Source organism: Cololabis saira, chromosome 17 (genome assembly GCF_033807715.1).
Source record: "Cololabis saira isolate AMF1-May2022 chromosome 17, fColSai1.1, whole genome shotgun sequence".
In the NCBI taxonomy this organism is placed as follows: Eukaryota; Metazoa; Chordata; class Actinopteri; order Beloniformes; family Belonidae; genus Cololabis; species Cololabis saira.
In genome coordinates this window covers 29,118,145-29,131,245 of record NC_084603.1, presented here as the reverse complement: position 1 = coordinate 29,131,245, position 13,101 = coordinate 29,118,145, and the positions used below count along the sequence as shown (strand labels likewise).

General features: G+C 37.8%; 1 protein-coding gene across 1 annotated transcript; it reads right to left on the bottom strand.

Moving 5' to 3' along the window:
* Positions 1 to 8,431: 8,431 nt before the first annotated feature.
* Positions 8,432 to 12,822, bottom strand: c1d (C1D nuclear receptor corepressor). Its single transcript, XM_061744761.1, has 5 exons — positions 12,769 to 12,822; positions 12,374 to 12,515; positions 10,428 to 10,494; positions 10,133 to 10,188; positions 8,432 to 10,045 (listed from the first exon to the last, which is right to left on the bottom strand). The coding sequence occupies exons 2-5, from the start codon at positions 12,509 to 12,511 to the stop codon at positions 9,839 to 9,841; spliced, it is 468 nt and encodes a 155-aa protein (XP_061600745.1). The 5' UTR covers positions 12,512 to 12,515; positions 12,769 to 12,822; the 3' UTR covers positions 8,432 to 9,838.
* Between the last annotated feature and the right edge of the window lie 279 nt (positions 12,823 to 13,101).

Sequence of the window (13,101 nt, the reverse complement as noted above, 5' to 3'; positions counted from 1 at the left end):
TCTCCTGTCAGGAGGAGAGAGTTACTCTTTTAGTTTACCATGGCACTTTCTGTCAAAAAACTGAGTTCAACTGACTTCAAAATGAGGAAAACACAGACTTATGGCAACTGACGTGATGGGCAAAGAATCTGGATGTATTATGATTTGGTGAGTCTCTACTCAGCTTGGCATCGAAATCTAGCAAACCTTTTGGTGCAAACCGGTGTCAAATAATTTTGCTGATTGCTGAGCATTCAATACCATTGTAGAATCTGTGATGACGTTAATGGGCCATCTTAAATTAGTGGGATAAGTGTCTATTTCATCAGGTGCAAACAGCCTCACAGATATATTTTCTTAAAGCTTCCATTCAAATTCAAAGATATTTGCAGTCCAGTGTTGGGTTTTTACAACAACTCAAAAACCCAAAATCTACATGAGATTTTTATTTATTTATTCTTTTTTTTCTTTTGCACCAAGTTTTTTTTTTTACCAAGTGCCGAGAAAGACAATTCACTGAAATCAAAAGAAATAGTACAGGTCTTCTACTTTTTTTCATAAAGATTGCTAAAAAAAACTGCATAACATAAAGTTGTGTATTTAAATTGTTGTTTGCCTATAATTACTGCCAATTAATGATGTTGGTTGGTAGTTTTGGCAGTCTATCAAATTGGGTTTCCTACACTGTGCTAATTATAATCAAAGCGTCCCGATTTAAAGATGTTGTTTTACCATGTTAACAATTTAAAAAAAATACTTTTAAGACCTTAAACAATTAGCAAGCAAAAATGAAAATTAAGACAACATTTTAAAAAAGCCAAGAAAATTGGAATCAAGGCATGTATGTATTTATGTATTTAGTTGTTTGATTATTTATTTATTATTTCAATGTACATGCAAAATAAGAAAGAAAAAAAATTCCATGACCAACATGTGTTACATAGAGGAGGAAATGATTTCTGTCTAAAGGAACAGAGTGAGAACAGAGAAAGAGAAAGTTCCTCATTTGAGACTCTATTTATAAAAGGCATGCAAATGTACACTAGTACGGTTTCTCGCTGGCCAGCACGGCAGCTAAGGCTGTGGGAATGGGGTCACACCTGCACTGGCTGGCAGGAGTGATGAATGATGTTTCTTTAAACTCTGGAGACCATCATTTTTGGGAGCCACTGTTTACCCTCCATTGAAGTATAATGGGGGCCTTTGAAGGCTGGAGTGCCAGGGACAGAGGCTGCCCTCTGTCTGCTGTTTTGAGAGGAGGAGAAACCAGTCCTTGATTAGCTAATGATACATTCAGCTTCGATTTGCCATAATAGGACAGATCAGCCATCTGACATTAGGTCTGGCATTTCCTACTCTTGAAACTCCAGGAAGTTTCCCCCAAGTTTCTCACCAGTCAATTTAAATAAAGTTAAACGCAAGATTTTTCAAAGCACAAGAATTGTCTTTGTGTGTGTGTTTTGTTTAATGGCTTCAACCACCACGCCTAAGTTCGTTCTTGCTGCCACAGAAAAATGTATGTCTCCCTTACATTAGAAGAAGCTCATCCCCTTCATTCATCACCCTGAAAGCCTCTTGACAGTGTATCAGACTCGGAGGATGTCTTTTCATGCTAGTTTGGAGAATCCATGAGTAGATCCTTTTACCACCTACCTTATCAGATGAGGTTGCATATCTCGGTGCACCTTCATATCTGTCTCTTTAGGCCTGAGGCATAAAGTCACAGGAGAATGACAGTCTAGGCTGCAGCTGTCCCCGTATCAAGCATTGCAAACCTTCTACAAAAGATGCTGAAGCATCTAAATAAATGTACCTTCATGCACAGATGATCTGAGTGTAAATACATTAAAGTACAGAGCACAATGTGTAAACACACAATTTCGTGGACATGCCTACATAACCACAAGTGCAGAAAAATCAGCCCATTGATGTCAATCCGTGCATGAAGATGTTCTGTATTAGATCATGATTAGCCCGTACGCCTGCAGCACATGGAGCCAACGATATCCAGATTTCTATTGAATTTTTGGGGAGGTGATTTTTACAGGTAGCAACACACACACACACACGCACACACAAGTCTTTTATCAACAGCCAGGTTCTACACATTTCTTTTTGATTAAACTTTTAATGCATATTTGCAGTGATGAACAGATGTTTACAGGTGGAAGGCAGCCAATTAATACAAAATAATGTAAGCCCAGTACTTAAAAAACACCTGTTTTGTTTTATTTCAAGAAAATTGTACCACCGATAAAATGTGCACATTAAGAATAGTACAGAAGTTATGTAAATATTGGCTTCTCTTTGTAAAAACCAAACCATGCAAATAGGAAAGCACATGAGAACACATCTAGTCTACCTTCCCAAAAACTCACAAAAATGTCTCTTTTCTTCATCAACAGTAAAATCTTTTTTTTTTTTTTTTTCATTGTGGGGGGAAAAGAATTTCTTTGAAATCAATTCATTTCCCCTTAGCTAAACAACCCCAGGGTGAAGTTGCAAGTATAACAAATGGGTTTAAATAACAACATGCAGCAGCAATCTCCTCGCAGCACGGTGCATTGCGGTTGTCATTCATCACTCTACCGCAGCACAACGCAAGACTTCCACAACAATTACTTCTATCATTAAACTCCCAGCATTGTTGTCGTTTTCTTGTGTGATAAGGGCGATTACTGGCCAAGTGAGGCCTAATCTTCTCTGATCTGCTCTGCGGTAAGAGGAAAAGTAAACCTCAGCGTGCCACTCAAGTCTAAGCAGGGAAGGGCTTGGACTGCTGTGTTAGACTGCCCCCTGGTGGCCGCATGGGGAACCTTACATCGGGGTTTAAACAGGGTTGAATGAAGAACCCCGTTAATATACCGAAAATATATTATTTAATATTTAATATTAATATTAAGTGTGTATTATACGTTGAAACTAAAAAGATCCCTAATTTTTCTTTAAGAGTTTACTCATGTATATTTTTGTATCTTTATTAATGTATTTATTAAGCCATATTATTTATTTTCTCTTTTTATGATGTAAAGTCTTTTTTATATTGTTTATGTTATATAGGTGGGGTATATATATATATATATATATATATATATATATATATATATATATATATATATATATATATATATATATATATATATATATATATATATATATATATATATATACATATATATATATATATATATACTTTTGCTGATTAATCTTTGCCTCAGGTTTTACATTTACACTCTAATCTAAGTTTATGTATGACGCTAAATTTGCCCTACTTACATGTGTTTTTATTATACATTGTGAGACTTTTAATTTTAAATGTTTGTGTGTTAGTGATGTCAACTCATCTGAGCAGTTCAGTTTTCTCTGAACAGTATATGTGCACTTTCCATAAAACAGCTATAAAGTAAATGTTTTTAAGCACAACTTCAGCTAACACTGATGGCTCTTTAAATTGTTACAGCTTTTAGGGGTTCAGATAATATTGTTTATTGTAGATCAATTGGTATAACATTAAATAGATTGCAAAAGAAGTCTTAAAAATGATATGGACATAACCCAGCACATAATACGTCCAGCACATTGTTGGTCCAGTTATGTACTGCATGTATGGACACAGCGCTGCTCTCACAAGCTGTTTTAGTCTCTCAGGCTACATCATTCACATCATCGTAAAAGTGGAGGTTCTTCATCACTTTACAGTACCCAACACTACCGTTAGCCCCAGGCACTCACATCCAGGCCCACAGCCTTCCGCCCCACACTAGCCGTAAACTTCAGCTCTGAGTGTACGAGGGAAAACGGATGAGAGGGGTTATTGATGTACCATAAACCCCGTTATTTTATCACAGCAGACAGGAAACAAGTTGTGTGGTGAAGACAGCATAGGAGTCCACATCAAGCACACCGAGGAGTGCTACTCCTGCTTAAGGAGTTTGTTCGCACAGAGGCATCATAAACTGCAACAAGCCCAGAGCACAATTTGCAATTTGGATAAGCAGGTGAATATTTCCCTGGTGCTAGGAAATTGTGAGTCAGGTCAAGCACTAACCCGCTGTTAATTTATAACCTATCCCTCAAAGCTGACATGTTCCCTCAATGTAATTTTAGTTTGGGAATTAATCTACAGATACATTAAATTAATTTCAACTTTGACTCCAAGACGTTTTTCTTTTGCTTTTCTTGTCAAAAGTTCATGTCATAATTGTTCAAAATACTTATTTTATTATGGCGAATATGCAATAAATTAACCTTGAAATATGTTAGAAGTAATAAGTGATAATAAGTAATAAGTTGATACTTTTTTATATTTTTGATGTTTATATTTCTCACTAACAGGGTGAATAATCTCAAAGTAAGTAAATAAAAAAAGCAAAAAATATAACATCCTTGCTTTACAATATTCCCAACATCAAATGCTGGAATCTGAGTTTAATGTGTTGCCAGATTTATCCAAGACATTCCTATAAACCTGCACCGTTGTCTGCCAACATGATTCCAGTGTTAGCTACCGTATGCAGCGCAAAGTGAGAGTCTGACTTTTATATGACACTGGCCAGCTGCCTTTGTCTCTTTTCACCAGCTGTTGAGTCTCCCATATGCAGCAAAGCACAGGGGACCCGCTCACGCCCGTACACCAATATCATCCCTGTCTTAAACCCTCAGCACAGCTCCTCCTGCAAAGGTACGCAGATGCAGCTCACACGTCGTCTGTGTCTGTACCCATCGCAGATGAGCAAGAGAAACAGATATGCGGTGACCCTGTGCATGTCTGGACAAGAAGCCCCTTTCACACACAAACAAAAAAAATCACGCACACACAAGAAAAAGTCCTGAGGGCGATCATTTGTCATGTGGAGAAGGATTTTCAGTCATGTTCCTTATGCTGAGCGCTCAGACTTAAGGCATTCCTCTGAAAATTTATGTCCAAACAGCTGGGGTCTCATCCGCCTCTATATGAACCTAGAAGAAAATTCCTGTCCGAGGAATTATGAGGGGGATCCAATCCATTACACACCTCCAATCAACTCCAAGTGCACATATATGCACATGTAAGCCATTTTCCCTGCGCCTTTGTACGTTTTCTCAGCATGCGTAGCAGTGAGTGTTTTCCTGCTTTCACAGTGTATTTGCAGCTGCCTAACTCCCACTATGTGTGTCTGTGGGAGATTTTAGGTATGTGCACGTGTGCTTGTGTGCAAAGGATTCAGAGATGGTTTAGCGTACAACTCTTTGATGGCTGGATGGTTATCCACAGGCTTTGTGCATCAGAAAGCCATTGTTTTCAGGGGAAAAGCCCTGACTTCATATTGCTGCCATATGGGCTGTTTTGTAGCGCTCTAACGAAAAAAAAAAAAAAAGGTTAGTAGACCTCATCTATTACTGTGGCCTGGAGGTAAAAGCTAGGCCGCAGTAATGGATGAGGTCTTCACATGGGAAAGAGTCAGCAACACGGGGGCATCATCGTAAAAAAACGGGTCGCGCCTGGAAAAAGATGAATAATCTGTTTAATTTTCAAAACTTTATTTGTCAAAAGGTCATTAAAAGCTGTTTATACATGTTCAAATGTTGGCTCTGCAGTCACGGTAAAGGGAGCAGCACTGATCTGTTTTGAGAAAACAAGAAAATGTATTCACAAAGAGAGAAATAGCTCATTTAAACCTCGGTAGATTGAAGGCCGGCCTTTGTGTCGGTGTTGTTTTTATTTTTCCTCTCTCTTCTATAGATTAAACATGTGGGCAGGGGAAAGGTAATCTAAGGTATGGAAACTCGATGAAGTGTGATGATGATGTCATGTGTTTAGGGAGGAGGGTTCAAGGCCTCTCTTAGTACATTTTTTTGGCATGGTGTCACTTTCTAAATGCAAAGTTGAACCCCACTGGAATGTAAAGTACTGTAGTGTTGAAAAGAGAATGTGAGCTTTTTGTTTTCTTTTGCTGATGAACTTGTCCAGGCACTTGTCCTTTGATTTGAAGATACTGGAAAAAGTCCAGAAAATTGCAAAGGAATCTTCAGGACTGAACTTAGAAGAAACACAGAGCAGAAACCCAGCAGAGATGGTTTTAAAAGAAAAAAATAGAACCAATACAACATTAATAATATGTCATAAAAGTGCTTAACAATGCCTGCTGTGCCATCTTTAGGAAAAGAGGGTGTTCTGATTTGCTTTTTGATGTTGATACGTCTTAGTGAGTGTTTGATTCAAATGTGAAAGTGTATTGGAGTTCATTTATTGTTGCTGTACTTCAACTAATTGACCAGCATTATCAGAAATTAAGTAGTTAAGAAGATGAAACACAAGAAGAGTCTAACTTTCTTGAGATATCTTGAGAAGTCAGAGTCAGCCTTGGAGGTGGAAGCTAAAGAAAACAAAAATGTTACTATGATTAATCTGCGGCTCTGTCAGCAGGGCCCCGGTGAATTTAAAGTGGCACACACTATGAAACCCAGACAGAATGAAGCGGTGCCTGGTCCACTTATGTTTCAGCCAGTTCCTTCCATGAAGCTTCATCTTTCCCTGTGATGTAAGCTGCAAAAAAAAAAATGTTTTAAAGTCTGTGGATGTAATACAACTCAGGCTTGTGCAGCTGGAAACTGCAGCCAGATGACGCTGAATGTTTCTTCTTTTATACGTATCCAGAGCAGTGTGGTGGTTAGAGTCCTGGCCAGGCCTTTCTGCAAGGACCTTTCATGTTTCCTGTGTGTGTGTGTGTGTGTGTGTGTGTGTGTGTGTGTGTGTGTGTGTGTGTGTGTGTGTGTGTGTGTGTGTGTGTGTGTGTGTGTGTGTGTGTGTGTACCAGAGGTGGGTAACGAGTTACATTTACTCCGTTACATTTACTTGAGTAAGTTTTGGGAAATCTTGTACTTTTAGGAGTAGTTTTGAATCACTATACTTTTTACTTTTACTTGAGTAGATTTGTGGAGAAGAAACTGTTACTCTTACTCCGCTACATTAGGCTACGTTGAGCTGTTACTTTTCTTTTATCCCTTTAATCCACGTACGCGTCAATCTCATGACATCACTGGGTGATTCTTTAGGAAAAATTTTTGTTTTTGCATATTTTGTCACATTTACACAGACTCAAACACACACAGAGTTTCTATGAGTTCATGGGCTTGTTCTAGTTCTGCCTGGTTAAAAAAGAAAAGTACAAAGGCTGGAAATTTTGTGCTACTTGTGCTTAATTTATTTTTTTATTCTGTTATTATTGTATTATGTATTAAAGTACTTGAATTTACTTTAAGATTATTTTAATTTAAGCTATTTTTTATGTTTTATTTTTTTTGTTACTCAACAGTTACTCAGTACTTGAGTAGTTTTTTCACCAAGTAATTTTTTACTTTTACTCAAGTAATTATTTGGATGAATACTTTTTACTTTTACTTGAGTCATATTATTCTGAAGTAACAGTACTTTTACTTGAGTACAATTTCTGGCTACTCTACCCACCTCTGGTGTGTACACACACACACACATTGACACACAGCATGTGTGAACGTTTTTGTGGATCATAAGACTTCATTCCTTCTGCATGTATATCATACAACAACTCAATTTGTAATTAAGTCACACTTGACTCTTTAGAATATGAACTCTGAAAATAAGCATCTAAAACTACTGAAGTCCAATTGCTGATTAAGATGGTAATAAATGTAAAAGCTCCAGAGTTGTTTGCGAACCAGCTGTGAGATAATCTCCTGTGTTGAGTTAGTTTTTTTTCCCGTATCCTCCAATTTGTGATGTGTTGAATCATTTTGGTGTTGGGAGCAGGCTAATGCGGCCTGCTGTCAACACACCTTATCCTTTCAGGAGACAGAGTAGCCTGCATGCTGCGCCTCCTCCATATCGCCTCATGAGGTCATTCGGTCTATTGCCTTTCGCTCCGTGTAATATAAACTTCCTCACCACAAGCGAGCTCACAAACAGCATAAATAAACAAGCACGGGACAAACCAGGGTTTGGAGCTTGTTAGGCCACACAGTTTCAGCGTGGAAGTTTGTTTGTTCAAATTTGCTTGCACGGTGACCTAACTCCTTTATATTGAGCACATGTGTGCAGGAGGGCACGGAGAGGCGAACATTACTGAGTGGGAGTGGGGGGAGATGGAAAAATCCATATTTTTCCAATATGCAGACGGAGCCGTTCATCAGGCAAAGTTTGACACATGTCTTTGAACAGAGCTAGAAACAACAACTTGGTGGAAAGAGTTTTACTGAATTAAGGCTGGAGGTTTGGCTAAACAAATGTCATTTTTGGATGCTGCTGCAGGGAGGATGAGAGTTGGAAAGATGATGAAAAGAATGAGAAGATACATTCCTACTAATCTAACTCACTGGCTTGCCGTTTCCTGGGCTTGATTAGAGGGATCCAGTGATTTGCGGTACATCAGGATTAAAATCTTGGCTGTCCATAGGGAATTACATAAAGGAAGCTATAGAAGTGTCTTTATCAAATGTGACATGGCGTTTTTTTTTTCTTTTAATAGGAAGTCTCATTATAGCTGCAGCTACAGCAATGTTCATGGTGGTAACACAGCCTGCCTCTTATGGTCAAGAGGTCACAGGTTTAACCCGCTTATGGAATCATCTAAACTCAAACAATTCCTTACTTGATTTCTATTAATTATGATACATGATTTAACATAATTTGGCTTATATCGCTGCAGCAGGGTGCACATAAATCGCAAAGGTGATGGTTTAATTTCAGTGCCTTTGGCACAAAGCTGCACCTCCAACTGCCCCCGATCACCTTGTGCGAGAACTCTGCTGCATCTGAACGCATATCAGATGAAGTCTAAAATCAGACCATAAAAAATAATCTGGGAAAGCAGTCGTCCAGCATTTATTTTTCAACAGTATGTGTACTACGTTGCTGCCTGCATCTTAATAGCTCTGGAAGCACATCACTCATCACAAACTGCTTCTACATTTTGGCTCAGTTTTGCAAAAGTAATACTGACAAGATGAACCCAGATTATTGAAATAATATGGAAATGATGTTGCCTCAACTTAAAGGTTAAAGCATCCCTCAATACTCACAATTATGTTAAAGAAATACATATAACAGCATACATGATGGTTAAAATGATGTGCAGTGGGATGCCCAATCAATAATTTCTAACTAATTAACAAGAAGTCAAGTTTGGACTGTTGCTGTAGATGTTAAAATTTGTCAGAGTGAACTAGTCCGGTTCTATATACCAAAAGATGAAATACTGCCTCTCTTGTAATAATTATAAAATTAAAAACATGGTAACTATTTACTGTCATTTTTCTCAGAGCAAACTTTGAAAATACTAACATTAACAATGCTTCTGGTGCATTCAAAGCATCCAGTAGTCGCTGATGGCATGAGAGAGGAATCAAAATGTCTTCAGTCAAGTTGGGAAGCTGCTTGACATAAAATACCATCATATCAACAAGAAAAATAAAATAAAGACAAGTAAAATTCCCAAACATGATGTCCGGTCAAGTATTTTATACTGTTGTCAATTCTTTAAAAAAGAAAAAAAAATGTGTCTCAATACAGCATTTAAAATATGGCATTTGTGTAAAAACATGAAAAGGCAAAACCCAACTCATGATTCATAGAATCACCTTTAAATTGCAAAGACTCTATAAAAGACTAATGTAGCAGAATATTTTAGCATATCTCTTAAATTCAAGAGCATCTGCTGACATCAACATCAAGACAACATGTTTAGTTAAGTTACAATTTTCTATTTCTGCTGTTTTTATATGTGATGGTTCATCAAGCAGCCTTAGAAAAAGCCTTGAAACCCAAACATTTACTTCAGTGTCCATCACCCCTGAACAAGGAGCACAGTGTAATGTCACAGGACCGCGCAGGTCCGACTGAAGTTCAGCTCCGTTTTGAATGCTTAGAACGTGTTAACTCGGGTGCTGTATCTGACGTTCTCTTCGGTGCTCCTTTCTTCTTAGGATCTTTGTCTTCCGGTTGATAGAGAGCATTTCTAACAAAGCGTGCGGCTGCTCCCTTATCCAGACGGGCAGCTTTCTTCTTGTCACTGATCTCCTTTACTCTGTTCATGTGAGTCCTTATTCGCTCCTAATGACAATGGTTTCCAGAGTAAGTTACAAAGGACACCATTAACATGCATATAGACGAAACAAAAGAATCGAGGAAAAAACGTACCAGCTCCTGTTTGATTCCATGTTCTCTAGGGTTTATTCCCTGCGTCACCAAGTACACTGGGAAAAGAAACAAAGATTATATGTTCACACAATGCAATAAAAATACAGATGCATACATACATGTCGGCTATATCCAACTGAAGCAGAGCAGGTAGCTTGGACCCACACAACACAGAAAAACTTTTCTATAAGTTGGTTTTCAATAAGTTTTATGTATGATAGGCTTATGTTTGTACTTGTAAAATAAGCATAATGACAAGTAGATTAAAGAAAAAAGAAGAAATGAAAAATCTTACTCCAGAATAATGAATTAAGGGTGTAGGCGGACATCAGATCCAGTTTGGCTTGATCCAAAGGATCCAGCTAGAAATACAATTTCAATTGATGTCAGTTAAATACAACAGATTAATATCAATTATTGACAAAAGCTAAGCTTTATTTTATTCTTTGAAGAAAAAAAAATGCCTTGACGACAGATAAACGAAGATCACAGTAAATAGTTTCCTGCTAATGGCACAAAAACAGTGGGATGACTGGATCAATATTCATCAATGTCTAGTACCTTCCAAAATTAATTCTCATTTGAATTTATTCAAAATTATTTTCATGTCAAAAGTGGCTTTTCAAAGCAGCAGTATACATGATGTATACCACATGTAAAATAGCTCCAAGTTATGTTGATACCTTTCAGAGTTGAAGCAATAAACTATTTGCTTGGCTGAGATGAAAAGCCTCGAACTAATGGTTTGTTAATAGTTTGAATAGAACACACATTCTCTATGGCGCCGTTCTGATTATGTAATGCAATGTCAGCATTTATTTCTGTCCAGAGCTGCATTCATTATTAGTAGTATTTATGTGTTTTGCAAAGTACTTATATTGATGATGCTGTTGTGCTGCACAAAGTCTTCTCCAGCAAAACCCAAGATAGTATCACCAAGTTAAGGTCTGGTGGTCGATCAATGTGGGAAAGCAGTTTCTTATCCTCCCTGAACCGCTGTTTCACAACCTGAGCCTGATGAATCATGGCATTGTTATCTTTGAATGTGCCTGTTTTACTAATCAGTCTGGAACTGGGTTAATTTGGACTCATAATACCATATGAGCTCCCTCAACAATTACAGCCTCATTCCCATATCAGCCTCACTGATAATGGTTTTCTAAAAACTACACAGCATGCGAAAATTATCTGGAGGTCATTATTTACACACTCGTGGGTTCTCCTTTTAATTTCTTCCTCTATTAGCTTACTCCAAACATTTAAGGGATCTCTGAGCATTGTGATTTCGAATATTTGATTTACACCGTATAACTTAGTTGAAAATAAAGCTTCATCACCACGATTATAACCTTTTAGTGATGGGATGGACAGTTTTTAACCCGATTTCACTTAAGTGTAGATATCAGGTATTTAAACTTAGTTAGTTAGTTAATACTTATTGCGGTCAAACACAAGCATAAAAATCAACAAACAAGATAACAAACATCCACAGGTTTTTCCCTGGTCAACATTGTGATTATTTTGACCGAAAAGGTCTGGGCTTGAAGCATAAAGCTTATCTTGCCAGCCTTTCAACATAATAGAATATAATAGTAATAGTAATAGTTATAATAATAATGATAGCTCTGAAAACAGAAAGTGAAAAGATGCTAAAGAAACCGACAAAACCAATTTAGTTTGTCATTTCATCTCATGCATGTGTACATTCTTTTTTGTTTGATTATTGTGTTCTATATATGTGTCCATTACCTTTGCTTTGAATAATATCTTGTATGCTTTTATTGAGTTTGCTAGTTTAAGGTCGTTGTCTAATCAGTTCCAAGTCTAAAAGACAACAAAAAAAATTATCTTTTATTAACCTATATTTAATATAAAATGCTTCTTCATGGACTGCTGGGATGTATGTGTGTGACTGTATGTAATGTTAAGTATGTATGTTAAGTGTTTTTTTTTTTTGTGTGCGTGTACTTCGTATGCATTTATCCATCACCATCTCTTTACGGATGGTAACTGCTTATACCATTGACTGTACCACTACCCTTATATGAACTATGGGCCCCCACCTATAAGCTTTCCTAGCTTCCTTGGGGGACCCATTCACTCTACCCACTTAATTCGATTGTATTATTATGGTATTGTGAATAAATTCAAACTTCCACAGTTTTACTCCTAAAACGGATATACATCTGCCCATTGTATTTGATCATAAAGAGTATAAGCAGTGATCCAGGAGACATGCACCTTCTGCAGCGCGTCGGTCCTGGACATGTTCACCAGCTTCTCCACCATGCTCTGCACTGAGCCCAGCGACGAGCTGAACGAGCTCAGCTGCTCGTCGATCTCCTGGGGATAGTCCTCAGCCATGCTTTCCGCTGCCATGTTCCTGCACAATATTTAGGTATAAACTCAAATACATTTCCATGGTAACTTATTATTTTTGTTGAAAAAGAATAAAAACTATACACATGTGTAACGTCGGCCAGCTGAGTGTCAAATAAGGCAACAACACGCTGCAACCGTTCCCTTTAGCGTCATTTCTTTACTCATTGTTGAATTGTTACATTTATTGTAAATCAACAGTCAAAACAACTTCATAAACATAAGTAATTCGATTACATTAAAATGAACATATTTACCCGTTTAGACCACGATACAGGCAGGAGCTAATCGGAAGTGACGTATGAGTTTCTTCCCCCTGTGTGCTCTACCGTCTTCTGCCCCCTGCTGGTGGGAAGAGCACCGCCGCTCGTTAAGCCTGCATTATGGTTCCGCGTTAAATCGACGCAGAGCCTACGACGTAGGGTACACGGTACGCGCAATGTACGTGCGCGTCGCCGCGTAGGCTACGCCATAGGCTCTGCGTAGGTGTAACGCGGAACCATAAATCAGCCTTTAACGTTAACGATATAAAGTAAATATAATACAGTAAAGATACGGTAAATACTACAATTTATTTTTATATATTTTTG